The sequence below is a fragment of the Pundamilia nyererei genome, unplaced genomic scaffold, assembly GCF_000239375.1.
Source record: "Pundamilia nyererei isolate P.nyererei 1_Seehausen unplaced genomic scaffold, PunNye1.0 scaffold00012, whole genome shotgun sequence".
In the NCBI taxonomy this organism is placed as follows: domain Eukaryota; kingdom Metazoa; phylum Chordata; class Actinopteri; order Cichliformes; family Cichlidae; genus Pundamilia; species Pundamilia nyererei.
In genome coordinates this window covers 85,439-104,477 of record NW_005187413.1, presented here as the reverse complement: position 1 = coordinate 104,477, position 19,039 = coordinate 85,439, and the positions used below count along the sequence as shown (strand labels likewise).

At 37.6% G+C, this 19,039-nt stretch overlaps 1 protein-coding gene across 1 annotated transcript in view; it reads right to left on the bottom strand.

Annotated features, from left to right (window-relative positions):
- The window catches only part of ptprt (protein tyrosine phosphatase receptor type T), a 308,462-nt gene that overhangs the window by 244,197 nt on the left and 45,226 nt on the right, over window positions 1-19,039 (bottom strand). Inside the window, exon 2 of the mRNA XM_013908559.1 lies at window positions 15,741-15,866. Within this exon, the coding sequence (XP_013764013.1) occupies window positions 15,741-15,866 (126 nt within the window). The remainder of the gene's footprint in view (window positions 1-15,740; window positions 15,867-19,039) is intronic.

Here is a 19,039-nt window from a genome sequence, read left to right as displayed (position 1 = left end):
GGTGGGGGCAGGTAAGAGAGTAGACATCACAAGAGAAGAGCAGAAGACAAGGTGGAATTTTCATCCATGTATTATGACGCATACTGAAAAATTGCAAAGGCAAAGGAACACAAAATTGAGTAGGAAATTTTTTGAAATGACACAGAGAGTAGCAAAGTAAGTGCATTTATAAAATAAACAAGGATTTCAGTTCTGGGTAATCATCCTGAAGATTGAGACAATTTCATTGCAAAGCTATTCCAAGAAATGTCCGGATAATGTCTGCCCACCATGACCTTCAGAAATGTCACAACTACTATTTCTATCCCTACAAGATTCCATTACAACAACTACATGGACCATTTATGTCTCTGTTGAATATTTAGTTGTTTTTTGTTTGTTTTTTTTTACTTATGCTTGTGCAGTGTAAGACGTGCTTGGTATGTCACATTAATATATTACCATTATTGTCTTCATATGGACTTATCTAATCCATATACATTGGACTCTCTATGCAGTATGTGATGTATACATAAGTGATTACATATTTGAATTTATTTAGTGTAAGTCTGTAGATCTTTGTTTTTCTTTGAGCTGCAGTGCATTTTGATTTATATGTACAACTGTGAGCAGCATAGCTAAGATGTATGACTGAAAATTCTGTTTCAGAGGGATAAAGAGGGAAGAAACGGGCACCAAAAAAAAAAAAAAGAATTGAAAGCAAGATATTCCCTTCACAGGAAGCAGAAAAGGGCTTTGGAGTAACTTTGCTGCAGGTGTGTCAGCCAGTCAGTAGTCAACAGACAGAAGGGTCAGGCTTTCAAACTAAAAATAAGGTCTTTTATTCAGTCCTGCGAGTTAATTGCAAGTAGTCCCAATGAAGCACCATTTAAGCACCATTTAAGCACCATTTAATCGTAGGAGCCATTTCCCAAATAGAAACGGCTTGTGTTTGCAGTTCAGTGACTTAACTTGTTGGTTTGATCGTTTTAGCCAAAGCTGTTCACATTGAATGAATAAAACACGTTATAACAGGGGCAAGATGGCATTTAATCTGACAAATCTTTAAAATAAACCGCTAAAGTCATATCCAGTGTAAGCATTTTGTTGTAAAGTTTGTTGCAATGTTATAAAGGTCACTGATGAAGGAAATCAGTGTTGGCTTTTTTTTTTCATATTTTTAACAAAAACATTAGCAACATATGCAAAATCTGGAAAAAGGGTTAGACAAATGATCACTAAAATGATCAGGTAAGTAGTAGTTCTGACTGTACTTATTATGGTCAGGTTATTTTCTGTAGGTAGGTAGAATTTAAAACCCATCATGTCAACAACAAGGTTGTGACATTATTAATGTCACATGATTTATTCATGCCATATTTACTGCCACTGCCCCACATATGTCAATAAAAAACAACATTGCATTTGCACGTATATGTGAGATTGTTCCTGCAATTCAATGTGAATAAGTGTCACTTTCACACTTTCCTGCTTAAATGTTTGCTTGTACTCACATATGTGTCCAAATGCACGAGTCAGTCTGTGTTTGTCACATATGTATAATTATTTCTGAAGCTTTTAGTGTGCATGAAATTGACAAGAAAACGACCTTAAGAAACTTAAACCGTCTCAAAGTATTTGACTGCAGAGAACACACTTGTACTGTAATTGATGTGGTTACATTTGAATTATTGACAAGAATTTCATGCACCAGTTGTCTCTCATAATCAATGCATTCTGCAATTCAGCTGTTGACAAGAGTTTAAAAAAAATCTATTGTATGTTTGAAGACCGTGTTATTGAAATGCATCATTAAAGTTCAGAGAATGAACACAGTCTGCAAAATACAGCCCGGAATACCTGAATAACAGAACTGCATATTTCATTATTGAAATGCAGTGTTACATAGCACAGTGTTGTTTAGGCCAGATCCAATTTCTTTGAAACTGATGAGAAGAAAAATAGCCATACTTGTTTATCTACCACAGCTTTTCAAAAACAAATGCATACTTCAAGTAAAAACTCCTGTAATCATTTAGATCTTTTTTACAACCATCAAAAATGTGGCTTGGTTTCATCTTTGATTTGTTTCTAAGACTTTTACAAAAGGAACTGCACAAATGACACACTGGAAAGACGGGTGAACTGGAGAAGAAGGCAGAGTAGAAAAAAACAGTTGTCTGAATGAACAGTAAATTTAGTTCAATTTGGTTTTATTTATATTGCACCAAATCACAAAAGCAGTTGCCTCAAGGTACTTTATATTGTAAGGTATAGACCCAATAATAATTCAGATGAAACCCTAACAATCAAACGACCTCCTGGGTGAGCACTTGGCGACAATGGGAAGGAAAATCTCTCTACAGGAAGAAACCAAACTCATAGAGGGGCAGCCCTTTCAAGTTCGGGTCCTCTACCAGAGGCCTGGGAGCTTGAGGGTCCTGTGCAGTATCTTAGCTGTTGTGCTCTTCTGCGCTCTTCTGGACAGAGATCTCCAATGTTGTTCCGCACTTAGTGCTCCGATTACATTGGGACCACCGTTACCTTCACCCTCCACATCTTCTCGAGCTCTCCTCTGAGCCCTTGGCATTTCTCAAGTTTGTTGTGTTCCTGTTATGCTCTCTCTCTTCCTCTTATAGCATAACATGGCCTATGCATACAGTAAGGATAATTTGTACTATCATCAATTGCTTCTTTCTACAGAGTGCAGGTGGCACAAATTCACTTTGAGCTGAATAACTCTAGAAAACACTTGTGATATGTTTTATTAATTATTATGTCAAGCGTCTGTTTTAATTTGTTTTTTAAACAGTAAGCACCTCTGAGGATCTAGGACGTGGTAGAAAAAGACTCTATTCTCATAGTAGCAATATCTGGCAAACAGTGACTTTCAAAACAATGATCAGACCATGCAAAGAATTTATTAAAGCAAAGAAAATATATTGATGGTTATAAGCAAAAATGATGGACAGAACAAAAAGTACTTGTATTACAGTGGGCATATTTTACTTTTAACACTTTAGCAACAAAGCGGGAAATAGTGCCATCCAGCAACTGCTGCTCCAGATGAAGTTGTTGTACCATCAGGAGGTGTATTGGGGTTGCTGCCGTGAAGTTACAGTTGGCTGGAGTTGGTTCAGGGTTTTTTTCAGACTCCACGACTACTGAGGACAAAAATGAGGTTCAAAGAGAGATAATAATTTTCTCTCTATGTACACTGCATGGGACATGTACACCTATTTCCCTATAAGAGCTTATTTCCTCTTCATTCGCCTAAAGGAGAAAATCACTCAGCGAATATTATGGATATTTTTATAACCCCACATGAGTGCTGCCTTGTAAAGACACACACACACACACACACACACACACACACAGGTAGGCACACGCAAACACACACTATCAGTGTGCTGAAAGGCACATTTGACTCACATGCACAGTAATATAGAGCCCACAGCTGGGTGTAGGGTATATAATTTAACCACTAACTGCAAATGAAGAAACACATCAGGGGCTCAGATTAGATGGAGCTGGCAGAGATGGAAAATGAAACAGAGGCCATCGATGATGTCTTTGTGCTTTGTGTTCTCCCCCCCCCCCTCTCTCTCTCCTTCTGGTTATCACCTTCTTTTCCTTCCTTGTCTGTCATTTTTAGACATTATTGCCTTTCTTTTAGTGTTTGTCCCATTCAGTCTGCCCCACTCTCTCTCGCTACCCCTTCCACACACAGTCACCCCCACACACTCACATATAAACACAGAGTTATCACTGGCCTACAGGGACTCATTACTTCTGTGATCCAAGGCTTTTATATGGTGGCTTGGTCTTAAAAATGGGCATTTATTGCTCCCCCTGATAAATAGTGCATGTGTGTGTGAGTGTGTTTGTTACTGAATCTGCCGTTTACTGGGTTTCTTTGGAAAAAATATATACAGAAAATGCATATTGTGTTGCAGAATGAGTGTGTTTAAGTGTGTATTAAAAAGACAGATAGTCAAAGCAAGAAATGAAAAACAGCAAAGGTCATGTGTGACTGTTGAAGCAGTGACTATCACTTGAACAGATGATGGACAAGATTCTCTGACACCCCAGCGTGAATGGACTGCAAACAAAAATTATTATTTCTATCTTCCCAGGGATCTCATTCTAGAATCAGAGAAAGGGCAAACATAGTGCCTATAAAGTCTGAATAAAAGAGAAGAAGCCAATTGTGCTTTCTTTCAGGAGCAATAAGGGTGTAAAGAAGTAATCACAAACACTCAAACTTGCCTAAAGGAAAAGTAAGACAGAGGTTCAGTCACTGTAGGTGAATACACTCTCAGCTTATCTGTGTGTGTAATATGCCAAGGCTACAGAAGGACAGTTGAGGAGTGGATTGAACTGCAGAGGTAGTTTGAGAAGTTTCTATGGACATCTTGATACTTTCATTTCGCTGTAAGGCTGGGTCACTGTTTACTTGCCCTTTGCTGTAGTGTGATTGCATGAGCACTGACTCTCCATAGTGAAAGGTTAGTGGGAAGTATAAGTTTGGGAAAGGGTCAAAGAAAGTGCCAATGAGGTCAATAGTAAACCACTGGAAAGAAAGAGCAAAGAACTATTAGACTTTCTCAACACAGAAAGTGAAGAGTAATAAAACACAGAATTGGCACGGCACCTGGGGGTCCTGGCCTGGCTTCACCATCTTTCACATTCTACCTCGCGCCCTCTCTCATGGCTGGCATTCCCTCACCTTGGGGGATTTCCTCGGGCGTGTTGCTACAGCTGGCACGGGATTGGCAGCGGCACCTATTTATTCTCACCTCATCATCCAGCCCATAAAACCACCGTGTCGGGTTCGAATCTTTGGCTGTCTCATGGACAACTAGTTAGACTTTCTCTTGATTATTTCCGAGTGAACGCCTCTTGTGCTCATCACATTTTCTTCTCCACTTTCAGATTTCGCACAGTTGGTCATCTTCACGTTCAGCACTTCGGGCTCTAGAGAGCTGTTGACCTCCCTCACCTGCCTGCCCACTTTCCCTCTGTCTTCCATTCAGAGAGATTCATAAATATTATTGCTGGAGACTGCTTCAAAGTTTATTGACAGTCTGAGCAATTGTGGCAGCTGTTTCCTGTAAGTCAATCGGTGAACTGCGTTTGTGTTTGAGTTTGCTTCAAAGTGCAATTCTTATGAATCATGACATAAATTACATATGAATTTACATATTATTATTATTATTATTGGTTCTGTTTTTTCTTATGTATAGGTAATATCAGTTCAGACAGATTTTCATTTAGTACCCTCTGTTGGTCTCCCTATTGCTCACTCATCATCCAATCCTTCTCCTTCCCTTCATCTTATTCTCTTATCTCAGGGTTCAATGTCTGTCACCGACTGCTCTATCTGCTCTGGGTTACAAAGGGATTTTACCAGTCAGATAATCCATCTATCTTCATCTTCCATGCTCTCTGTGAATATACACCACTGCTTTAATGGCTTTACTCAGAAAGATACCAACAGCTCCAAAAAGCTCTCAGAGCGACATTTCACTGGAAGCCACGATTCCCTTGCTCATTTTAAAGTGAAGGAGACTTTTTTATTTCTCTGTATTTAGCCAGGAAAAAAGCTTGCCGAAGAGCGTAGTTTTATAAAAAGGTGTTCCTTTTAGTTATGTGATCACACTCTACTCACTGGTTATGCTGAAGGTCTAAATCTGAAGGTGGAGACCAAATCTTGTGCTATAAAATGGGCAATTATCTTCCATAGTTTTCATTTTTTTAGATGACTTAAGGAATATAATGACTGCCAGAATCAGATGTAAATAATCACTTTTAATGACAGTCACATTCCTGTTTCTTATCCAAAAATATGAGAATGTATAAACTCTTTATTAAGTACATTGCTAGTACTCAGTTGCGCCCCAATTTGCCTTCCTTATTGCTTTCATTCTTTGTGGCAAAAATTCAGCCAGTTTCTAGAAATTTTGTTCCATGTTGACATGAAAGCGTCAAGCAATTGCTGCACATTAGGAAGCTAAACATCCTCGATACAAATCTTCAGTTCCCAAAGTGCATACTGAATTTAATTCTGGAAGTCTTTGGTGTACAGTGAACTCATTGCTATGGTCAAAAATAAAGATTGTTGTGCATGAAAGTGTTAGTAGATTCAGAACTACTCAGACCAGTCCACAGGGCACCAACAACCATGCTACGTTTAAAGTTACCTTAAAAACCGTTCATCCCCATTCTCAGGCTCAGTTTGAACTTCAGCAGGTCGACGTGACCATGTCTTCATGGCTAAATGCATTGAGTTGATACCTTGTGATTGGTTAACTAACCAGCTGAGGAAAAGGTGTACCTAACAAAGTGACTTGTGAGTGTAAACTTCTGCTACACTCTCCTCTTGTTTTGCTGCCCTGATGTGTTTGAGTGTGTTTCTGACCCGGGAAAGTGTATGTATATGTTAGCTGTGCATAACCCATAGATCATTACATATAATATTATTTACAAGGTCAGACTTCATTGCAATCAAATTAACGGTGAATAAAATTCCTTTATATTGATTTGTTTTCTCATCTAATTTATTTTCCACTCACAGAAGCAAGTGCTGTACGTGGGCAACATGATGTATGTAGATTTGAAGCTTTCTTTGCTTAGGGCAGTTGCTTTTTAATAAAAATATTTTAATTTGTTGTTAGTCACTAATTGGAACATTTGTCATCCAGATTTATGTGTGGACATTTATGTGTGGCCTGCCATGACTGTGTAGTGAATAAAACATTATCTGAATGTAACACACGAGTACTTTTCTGATCTTGTTGCGAGTACAACAATCATGACTGTAAGGGAATTCAGCTGTTTAGTAACAATAACAATCAATAACACTAGAAAATACTGTAACACAATCACACTACCCACTTGCTGCCATCTGTAATACCGGTAATTGTATATAATTCCTCATATACAAGGTCTTAAATAATCAGGCCCCATCTTATCTTAATGACCTTGTAGTACCATATCACCCTATTAGAGCACTTCGCTCTCACACTGCAGGCTTACTTGTTGTTCCTAGAGTCTTTAAAAGTAGAATGGGAGGCAACTGAGTTTTCAGGCCCCTCTTCTGTGGAACCAGCTTCCAGTTTGGATTCGGGAGACAGACACTATCTCTACTTTCAAGATTAGGCTTAAAACTTTCCTTTTTTATAAAGCATATAGTTAGGGCTGGACCAGGTGACCCTGAATCCTCCCTTAGTTATGCTGCAATAGACATAGGCTGCCAGGGATTCCCATGATGCATTGAGATTTTCCTTTCCAGTCACCTTTCTCACTCACTATGTGTTAATAGACCTCTCTGGATTGAATCATATCTGTTATTAATCTCTGTCTCTCTTCCACAGCATGTCTTTCATCCTGTCTTCCTTCTCTCACCCCAACCGGTCGCAGCAGATGGCCCCGCCCCTCCCTAAGCCTGGTTCTGCCGGAGGCTTCTTCCTGTTAAAAGGGAGTTTTTCCTTCCCACTGTCGCCAAAGTGCTTGCTCATAAGGGGTCATATGATTGTTGGGTTGTTCTCTGTATCTATCATTGTACGGTCTACTGTACAACATAAAGCGCCTTGAGGCGACTGTTGTTGTGATTTGGCGCTATATAAATAAAATTCAATTGAATTGAATTAATTCTTAAATTAATCCTTTAGCAGCCCTTTTATTTCCACAACAAGAGTCTGTTTGATGTAAAATTCTGTGTAGCAGTTAAAATGACATGGGACAAAGTGGTTCACCTATATAACAACTGTTTAAACCTAACTGTCCATGTAATTCTAGAGGTGCCAGTTGGGTGTTTGTCTTCTTTATACTAAAGTTCAAAGCAAATGAACAGTGGCAACAGCTTTTACTCAGGTAACAGAAAAAATTGGGGGCTTTGCGCAGTGTCTGTCAGTTTGCTTGTGTCGCTTTTGCGCCATCTGTCCTTTTCTCAGCTCTACTTTGCTTCTTCCTTCCCACCCACAAATCAGAAATGCAATCAAGCTGGCTCCAACAAGGACCCTCGAATCACCACTAGCGGCTAAAAAAGCTCACGGTATATTTAACCTCTGTACCCATCAGCAGCCACTTGAAAAACACTCCCTTGCCTGCCTGTGCACGCACACACACAGTTTTATGCTCTCATTACTATACTCAAGCACACTATACCATGTGAGTGTCTTTGTTTGTGGACTGTACTTGTTTTAGTTTTTAACTAAATACGTGTATGTGTGTGTGTTTGTGTGTGTGCGTGTTCAGTTTTTGTCACTACTGAGTGGTGAGGCACTCTCTGATTAGCACCCATTTGTTTTCAGATGCTCTTAGAACAAAATAAGAGGCAGCGCTGACAAGAGGACAGACACGGCAGGATTAAAATACACACGCATGTCAAAATACAGTTTGAGACAGTTCAAACATACTTTTCTGTCAAGCTGTCAAATTGTAAAAAAAAGAAAAACGATTGAGAGAAACCGAGAGCCACATTTAGGACAAAGACGCCTCAGGAGGAATGAATGCATTGCAGAGAAAGAAGGTCCAGGAATAGAGGAAGAAAAAAGAAAGAAGAAAAGAAAGAGCAAAGACAGGCAGAGCTGTAAGGCTTTGTGAAACACGGTTTGGGCCCTGGATTGACAGTCACTGCAAACATCAACACTGCAAATGACAGGGTACACCAGCAAAAAGGCACCCATTCAAACACTCGCACAAACCTCTGGCACTGTTAGCAAAACTCTGGATAGCCTTTGTTAAAATCACCTAAACCCTCAAGAAGGAATAAAAAAGGCAGCATATTTCATTTGGCTGTCAAACTTTTTGGAACCCTGTAAAGCGCCAAAGGATAGAAAATTAGCAGTGTGTAAAACCAAAAACATAAAAGACTTAGTAAAGACTGGGCTATGTGAAAGTCAAACACTTGCATGCAGAAAATAGAACGGGTAGCTCACGTCAAATGACTACGATCACTTTGCTGGCATGTGGATGAAGTTGATTTTTGGCAATGTTGGCCATTTTTGACTCTATAATATAGTTGGAAAATACAATTTCAATCTTGCAGCTTGCTGTCATTTATAGTCGTCGTGCAGCATGGGTTGCCCCACGCAGGTGTTTTCACTTGTGCCTGATTAGACCACTTCTCAGGACTGTGGGGGCGTGTATATATTGACTGACATCTCCCTCGAGCTGCAGCTGTCTGGACAACATACTGTACATCTTTGTTTGCTGCAACTGGTCAGACTATTTTTGGTGATATAATTAACGGGGTAGCTGTGCTTCAACCAGAGCAGAGGTTTAACTAGCTGGAATGATTGACTGCATCTATTTAGCCTTCAGAACTGTGCAACTGTGTGAGTCTGTCCAATACAGGTTTTTCATTTTCTTGGGTGCAGGTACACATATTGCACTAGAACTGAAAAATCGTGGCGTTATAACATAACAGGAACTTGCAGGAAAATTTAATTAACTAGCCATTAGCCAGTGTATTCCAAGTGTTTATGACTGGTTAGTTAGGTGTGCATCACAGGTGGTATAGGTCTTGTAAGACCATGCTAAACAACCATAAACATTGGTAAACCTTGTTCAATTGCACAACAAACATTCCTGTACATGCAACCAGTATCCAACACCCCTAACAATATTTATATAGCATATATGAAACTATAATAGTAACTGTTAGAGTTAACTATCCAGATTTTCACAGGTGACTATCCTGTTTTTTCCATGTTGCAACTTCATTATATTATTATGACATACTATTTTTTTTCTATGGACCTTCAACACCGTGTAGAGTAAGCCCACATACTGTTTCATACTTATTAACTGTACACCTGTCTTGAAGAGATTTTTTATCTTTCTGATAATGCTAATCGTGCTCTGTTCTCTTTTAATCCCTCTGTATTATCTTGCACTTGCTTTAATATTCGTATCTGTATTTCAGCTGCAACAACAACCCAATTTCCCTTCAGGGCTCATTAAATCTTCATCTACTTTGTCTCATTCACAGAAAGGCTAGAAAGACATTGTCTGTCAATGCTGAAATCATTAATGAACATGTTTCTGTTGTTATCTGGGTTCAAAAACACAGAGCACACACAAACACAACAACAACAGCCAATTGGGTGCTATTATGAACACTGTCTCTTTCCAGAGTTAAGAAATAAAGGTTTCAGAGACAATATCAGCCATAAACACATGAGACATACCAGATGCATGACAACTGTAAAAGTGTAACACACACACACTGGCTGAGGGTTTCTGTAAGTGCTGAACAGAGACTCAAAGAGAAAACAAGAGCAAAGGATATACTCTTCTTTGAATGGTCCTCCTCTGTGATAGAATTAAGTCTCTTTCCATTTCCACCTGAACCCCTCGGCCCCTTAAATCTCTTGTTTCTGTGTGTCTGACAGTAAGAAATATGTCAAGTCTACTTCACACTATTTTACAGCACAGAAAGGTCCAAATTAAAACAATAGGTGGTTTTATGGTAACCTACTGAAAGTTCTCCATGCTCCCCAATTTGCCTTTTCGTGCAGATAAGTCAGTAAGTAAAGTAAGACTCAGTGGAGTAAGAGTCATTAAGGAAGTCTCAACTCTTTGTGTCATTTTTCTTTTGGTTTCCTTTACTTTCTGCCACTGTCATATATTTTTCTAGATGCCTGTCTGCCCTCATCACTCTCTTTTGTGTGTTTTTGCATCATTATGTGGAGTTCTTTTGAGCCTCCTGTCAATCGTTACCTCACATTCACTCCATCCTCACTCTCCAAAATCACTTGATTTCCATTTTAGTTTTATTATTTCAGTCATTTTGCCACATTTAACTTTTCCTACTATCTATATGAATGAAATGCTGCCATCTGGATTTATGTATTTTTGTTTCTTCACACATACAATAACGCAGGAATAAATTTAAATGTTTTTTTTATTAGGTTTGTATATGTTGATAATGAAGGTGGTAATTTTTCTCTGTCTTTATTTATCAATACATTGCTGCCCACCATCTAAAATCGCTCACCTTTTGTTGTATTTTTCTGTCTCCGTATCTTTACTCTTCCACTTCCTTACTTTAACTCCCCCCTTCATGCTCTCCCTCTGATCATTTTTCACATTTCAGATTGTGGCCGTGTTGACGGGTGCTGAAAACATCGACTTGCTTTGATGTTTGATGTTTGCTGCTTGTGTAAGTTTGTCTCGCTGAGCCTAGGGTTTGAAGGTAATAAGAGGTATGAGATATGAGTGTGAGTGGGGAGCTAGGCAGCGGGTACAGAAAAAAAGCAGAAAAAAAACGTTTTCCTTCGGCGATTTGCAGGTTTGCAAAACTTGGACAATGAAAAAAGAATTGCTGCAATGGCATTTTTAAAAAATTATTATCCTATATGTATTATTATTATTATTATGAAAAATGCTAGCCAGAGCTCAACTAATACTTCCAAAGTGTAGTCTACTGGCCAAAACTTCCATCTAAATAAAACAATAAGCCAAGCAAATAAACATTAAATAGCATAATAGTAAATAAATGAATGAGTTTTATGCTTCTAAAGAGTCATCAAAAATAAAAGGTGCAAAGTACAGAAAAAAATCAAAGACTGGAATCTGAGTATGTTTTTGATATTTGTAGGATCTATTTTGTTTTGTAGTGATATACATAAACATGTCATATACATTGTACCATTTACTTCATGAACTCTCAGGATTAGATCATTGGGTCTTTGTATATGTTATCAGGGATGGAAAAACAGTCATGCCATCTAATCTCGTCACATCTCTAAGTTGTCAGAGGTGTGGATTATATCATCACCAAGTCAGTACAGATGATGAAAGAAGACGTTAAAGCGCTGATTCAAATCCAATCGTGCCTTACCACGAGATCTATGAGCTGTCAGGGTTATGGACTATATGACAAAGATGTCTAAATGGCGGTGGAGACAGAGAAATGGAGAGAGCGATGGTGCCAATCCAATCTTGTCATATCTACAAACTGTCAAGTGTGGGTTATGCTCTATGACAACCATATCAGTCACATCAATATTATGGAGGTGAGGCGAGAAAGAGGATTATATGACTTATATGTATGACTTTGTTGATAATGGAGGAGAAGAGACAAAAGCAAGGGTTTGCTGTTTGCTTCTGCATTCATGCAGGCTACATGCTGTCCCCAAACTGGCAGAAAACATCTAACACATTAGACACTCACCTTTGTGAATGTACAGTAGATACACATTTGTAGGTTTACAATATTTTAAACATTTAAGCTTATTTTTGAGGTTTAAATGGTCAAATGCGGTTCGAGGTTAATTCAAATATTCTTAAAAACATTTGATAGTTTTAAGAACGTCTTTTTTCATATCTTAGCTCAGTGAAACCAACCATTTTTTTCAACATTTCAGACTAAATTATTGACACTACTGACTCATTGCAAAGAGACCCGGCACACAGAATGCACTTGCCTTGACACAGCCCTGTAGTTGGTGGAGTTTTTAGCTTTTTTATGGGCTAAATAAAACACAGCGGTAATATCCTTATGACTTTTTTTTCACTTTTATTGTCCATTTTCCTTTCATGTTTTTTTTCACAGTCAGATCTATTGCCACTGCTCAATGGAGATTACAAAAATACTTCAGAACATCTAAGTGTGTTGCTGTAATAGTTTTATGTTGCATCAGGGCCTGCAACTAACATCCCAGCTATAGCCTGCTTTGATCTAATAACCTACTGATGAAATTCATGTGAAGATGTTTTAGTAGCATCTCCTTCACACGCTTTTAGATCTGATATTACTCTTACAGATGTAGTTCAATATGATGTCAAGTTTGATGATATTTTTTTAGGACAATCCTAAAAGATGATACAGATATTTCAACATAAAGTAATCGTCCATCCATGTTTAACTGAAGTATAACCACAGGTGATTAACAAATGTAAAGAAAAAAAGATCTTCACAGACCTACACTTGACAAATGCTTGGAAACAGTGATATTTTTAAAGTGTGAACATTAATGTGCAATGGTTTTGAGCGACCCCTCATTTTTTTACATTTTGTTTCCATTTTGCTATTTTTTAAATTGGTCTTGAGCAATAGGTTTTCAGACTTCCTGAGGGCTTTTTTCTTTGGACATTGACTGCTTGTTCACATATTTTTAGTTGAGTCATCATACCTGACCCTTATCAGAGGAATGTTTTGTTGGTAGTTTGTTTGTTAAACCAATTGTTTAAGCATAAAAAAAGCACCTAAATCAAGTGATAAGCCAGCATTACGTCTAAAAATAACAAAAATCTGAGCACCTATTTTAAATGGTATCTTTTGAGACTTTGTTTGTGGCAGCTTGGTGCACAAACACATAATCTGTCCCCATCTCTTTAGTTGAATCTATGAAAAATACCAATGTTAACACATCTTCACAGATATAAAATACCCTAAGAGCTATTTGCTAAGAAACTTCTTGTATTGTGGAATGGTTTGAAGTGTGTCCATAGAAAATTTAGGAAACCTAAATAGAAAGACAATAAAAGGACAAAAATGTAAGGCCTAAAAAACTATCTACAGCAGATGAGCAGCTGACGAAAACCACATCTTTAGACCTGACACATGATGTATTTATACACCTCATCTATTTTATATTTACCCAATGTTTAAGAAGTCTCATTTACCACTAATAAAAGTAGTTTAACAGGGATAGCTTTGCCCTGAAAGAGCAAGATACTGATATTGTATTATAGTCATCTGGGCAGAAGCATTAAAAGACTTAACAAAATGAGAAAAAAAATGAGACACAGACAAAGAGCTTGACAGACAATTTGTTCTTGTCCTGGCTTATCAGATCTGTAGCTATCAGGGCAAAGTGTGCAGCTGATAAGTCTATGATGAGGATGGCTTATAGGCCATGATGGATATCACCAGTGACAACCACCACCCACAAGGATAGATGAGACAGATAACTGACATAAGACATACATACTAAGAGCCAGATGTCTGGCATAGCCTTCATGCCCATTCACTCGTATCAGATCTTCAGTACAAGATCTTACTGTGGTGAGCAGAGGCAGTGGCTGACAGACCTATTATTGCACCAAACTGACATGTCAGAGGCAGAGAATTATTGGAGGGAGACATGATGATGATATATTGGGGCAATAATTGACATGACTATAAGATAATAAATGATGGTGAGAGAAATAAGACCATTGGTTACAATATGATAATTATATAGTAATTAATTACAGAGGGGAAATGGCAAGGAGCAAAACAGAGGGATGTACTTTCCTGTAATAATATTAATCACTGTTACAGTAAGTCATTATTTTTTATTGGCTAGCAGGGACACAAAAACATATTCTGCTTTGTCAAACCTGGTTTCCATTTCAAATCCTCACTATCTGACAGCATTATTTCTCCACAGTAATATTAGAATCTACATCAAAGTGACATGGAATAAAGTGAATATAAGTAAAATTCTGTCACTGTTGTATATTTTCTCAATAAAAGACCATGATTCATAAGTTTCCAGCTCTACAACATAGTCCCAGAACAGAAAATGTGTTTCAGTCTGATTTGGATATTAACATATTAAGGATTAAGGATTAAGGTTTGAAAGAGAAAAATAATGCCCTTACTGGCATTTAAAATAATTTGAATAGCTTTGAATTTTAATGCTGCATTGCTAATAGATTTTTTGATAAACAGTCTTGTCAGTCGAAGAAGTAAATTTGGCAACAAGAAGAAGGTGACTCAAGTTATAGACAGAGAAATGTAAGAGAGAGTGTGTGAAAAAGAGCATGTGGGAAAGCAGGCGTGTTAGAAAGTGAGACAGTGGGCGAGATAAAGAGAGCATAAGGGCAGAACTGTGTGAGAGAACGAGATGGATAGACATGCAGTCTGATTGCCATTTGGCGTTTGATAAGTAGAAAGTGACCCAGCTGAGGTCATGTCACGATATGTCTACTGACTGTGCCAACTCAGAAGGACAGAAGGAGAGATGAAGATATAGAGAGAAAAAAATTACCACAAATTCATATTCAAATAGGAGACTAATAAAGTGTTTATCCTACAACTTTAAAAGTAATGTCTGTACAATTAAACGCTGTAGTTCTTGGTAAGCCAAGACCTCCAAATCCCTGTAAAAACAATTATTTAATCAGGTAATAAACCACTACAACATCTACAGAATTCTGGAAGTATCTACCATTGATCTTTTTGTTTGTTGTTTTTGGGTTTTTTTTTTAACTATATACAACAGTGACTTAATGTTAGAGATATGTGAAATTGATTTATTCTTAAAATGAAAAACTGTCCTTTAAAATGACTGATAGTGGGCTCCTTACAAAAATAAGTATTGCTACATTTGTGTAATTCTGAAACGTCACAGGAACACTAACTTTTTTTGTTTCTTTACCAAAATAAGACACAAATAAAAGAGAGACATTTCCTGTTCTAATGAATGCAGAAATATGAAAATAAATTATAATCCAGAAAAAGTATATTTTTTCTGCTACATACATGATGCTTTCGGTCCTGTTATAAAAATGTAGCAAATGGTAATCATTCCTTATCTATTATAAAATCACGTAATATTGTACATGATTTTTATGTTTGATTTTATCAACCGAATGTTAACTACAACTGACCAAGACTAGAAAGGATTTGATTTAATTTAATTTGGTTGTGATACAAAAATCAAAACCATAACCATGACAATAATTATAATGGGTCTCATTATAGAGACACCATACAAAAACTTGAACTACAATACAGAGAGACATATGTAGAATCTTACCAGTAGGTAGTGCAGGATCCATGGTGGGCTTTTCCCAGGAGTTGACTTGTTCCCAGGTAAAACCATTGGTTCCCAGAGAAACACTGTATCCACAGCTGCTATATGACTCCTCAAATGTACAGCCACCTACAAAGAAATAGAAAAAGATGCATGCATTTATACATGACGTTAATATTGGAATTGGGAATTTATACTGTATTTTACAAACCAATTCACTGAAGCAGTGGTTGAACCTCAGAATTGCAAATGATAGTCAAAGATGGAAATGTAATGTTTAAGAAAAAAAATGACCAAAATTAAACAAAAAAAACTTTAATTGTTATAATTGTTACAGTTTTAGCCTTGAGTTGGTAACAGCTGATAGTTGTAGCAAGTCAATTTGCCCAAAATTAAAAGTCTTTCAACTGTAGGAAGCAGCAAGCCTTAAGCAATTACTGTCATAAATGCAAAAAAGTAAGATCCAGCACTGCATCCGTTTACTAAAAAAGGCATGAGATGAATCATTATTTTTGCATTACTTTAACAAAGAAGGCTTTAAAATGAATGCAATTTGAATCCCATATTGTGGGAACTCGTACTGAGATAGTTGAAGAGTAGAAAGAGGTTATAAAACAATCATGTAATAGCTAATGGTGACCATAAACAGAATTAACAGTAGGGTCTGATCTAATGAAATTCTTAATAATTGAAACTTCTCCCTATTTATGTGACGACAAATACGGTCTTTATAAGCTCCCTTGGTACTGTTAACAATATAATACCAATTAAGTTAACAGCGTGAATTGAAAGTGCCAGTGCAGACAGACACTGTCACAGTTTATCAGGGAAGTGAAGAGAACAGGGGGAGTGAGAAAGAAAGAAAACAGACTTTATGAGAGAGGATGCCTTTGCAAGAGAGAGTGAGAGAGTGAGTGAGGGGCACATGAAGAGAAAGCTCTGTGTGTCAACATGATTAAGTCACAGTGTCTCATCATTATTTCATGGCCCAGCTAAGACACATTTTCCACTGCATTAGCCTTCTCTTTTAGCCTCAAGCACTGCATACACACACATCTGCAACAGAGTCCCTTAATTAGACATATGCTTTGACACACAACCGTTTTAATTTGTTTTGAAGTATTTGAAATTGGAGAACGTCATTGCTTTATTCACGAAATCATTTAATGCTTACTTTTTTTGTCTGCCTCTTTGTCCCAGTCATCCACCGAGGAAATAAATGCCAGTTTAAACTTCATCAAACATGTTTTTAGATTCCAACAAGGCCAAATCAAGATGGCTTATGATGCTTTGTAGAATATTGGCAGCATTTAACTGCAAAATCCTTCTGTAGTGTTGTAGCATAGCTGTTGTGATGAGAGCTTAAACTGTACATCGCCCACTGGCTTGTGAAGTCTTATCTTGAAGCTAGCTTTGAAGTGAGCATTTTGGTCCAGACATGACAAATAAGGGGACATCTGACTAGGAAACTGCATGTTTATGTTGTAGGTAGACCTGGCCTAAAGCTTGCACTGTTTTAAATAAAAAAAATGACCTTAAACTACAACATAAACTCATCTGCACAGTGTTTACTGAGGCTACAGATCAAGTGAGCTAGGCTGTTCTCCTTTAGATGTCTATGCATTCTTACCTTTTTATTGTAACCTAATGATTTGGTTACAAATCATCACGGAATTGCCGCAAATCATCACCTGTTATAAATTGCAAATAATTCAGGTTTAAAGGGCTTTGCATTGGCTTCATTTTTCAGACCTGGATGCTACATAACCGAATTTCCCAGAGGAACCCACCCGAGGGATTAATAAAGTTTTATCTTATCTTATCTTACATCCATCTTTTACATACAGTTGGTGGATAATGCTGACGTGTCAAGCAAGTGCCCATTTTCTTAAAAAGACTAAGAAACAATGGCTGAGTCACACCTTGTGACTGTGGCTCTGCCTTTTCTCGTCACTACAGACTTGGTGTTGAGAATTAAGGCTAGTTCCAAGCTATGAGGCAGGTGAGACTTCCAAAATCCTATTATTGAGGATATAGGATACAGAGAGCTGGAGCATTGTTTACTCATAAAACATGCACAGGTTTAAAATGCACAGCAGATTGCATATCCATATATCCATATATTGATATCTTTAATACACACCCTCTGAATAGGGTCTAAAATATATGATATGGTTTTGATTATGCTTCTTCAAGCAAGCCTTACATCAACTGGGAAATGAATTTGAAAAACATGGGGGAAAAATTCATCCATCTGCATTCCGTTTGAAAAAAATAACCTCCAGCAAAGGGTGAAAACTAGGAAAACACTATTTTTCTCACAGATATGAAAATAACTGTTATAAATTAATCAATACAGAGATAATTAGCCTTTATCGCCCCCTCGTTGTTCAGTGATCTCATTAGAAATGAAAAGAAATCAAAGTGAACTCATTAGAACAGAGGGATAAACAGGCAAAGGGGGGCTGTGGGGTATCTATCAATATTCAATATCAGAACTGCAATTTTAAGGACCACAATCAGGGCACGAGAGAGAGAGAGAGAATTGGCTCACAGCAGTAGCCAAACATTCAGTATGTGTGTGTCAATGCCCCTGATCTAGTTTTGAAATTCAGCACGACTCCTCCCCTCTCTGCACGCAAACATAATCACATGTTCTCAGTCATAAAATGCATTTCCATAATGAAAACATAACACTGCTACTCGAGTGTGATCTGAAGCATAGGCGTGTGTGTGTTCTTGTGTGAAAGTGGATGCGATGGTGAGAATGTGTTGCGGCGGGATGGTACGTGTATGGGCTCATGTATGTGTCATTGCTTTTATGCATCAGCCATTATTGTTGGGTCTGTGCATATGGTAACGTGTGAATTAGTGTGACACCAAAACAAGCATAATCTGTTTGTGTATGAAGTTTAGCATTAATGTATAGGATATATAAGGATATATAATCAATTAATAATACTGCAGCCTATGCATACATGCACAGATAAAGATACACATGCACAGAGAACAATCACCCCATGTGATGCCTGTTATATGATTATTAATCAAAATTCCCTTAAAATGGGTTTGTGATTCCCTTATTGTTTAAATTTGGCAGCACTGGTTTGCTCTGCTCTTTGGCACTCTGTAGTTTTCTGTTAGTCAGCAAACGTGTTTCCCTAAAATTGTCAACTTCTATGTCATAGCATAATGGAAAACAACTTAGTTTCCATCATCTCGATTAAATAAACCACTTTTCTGAATTACAATAAAATGCAGGAAACAGGAAAAGCATTCATGTTTCACTTACACTCTCATGA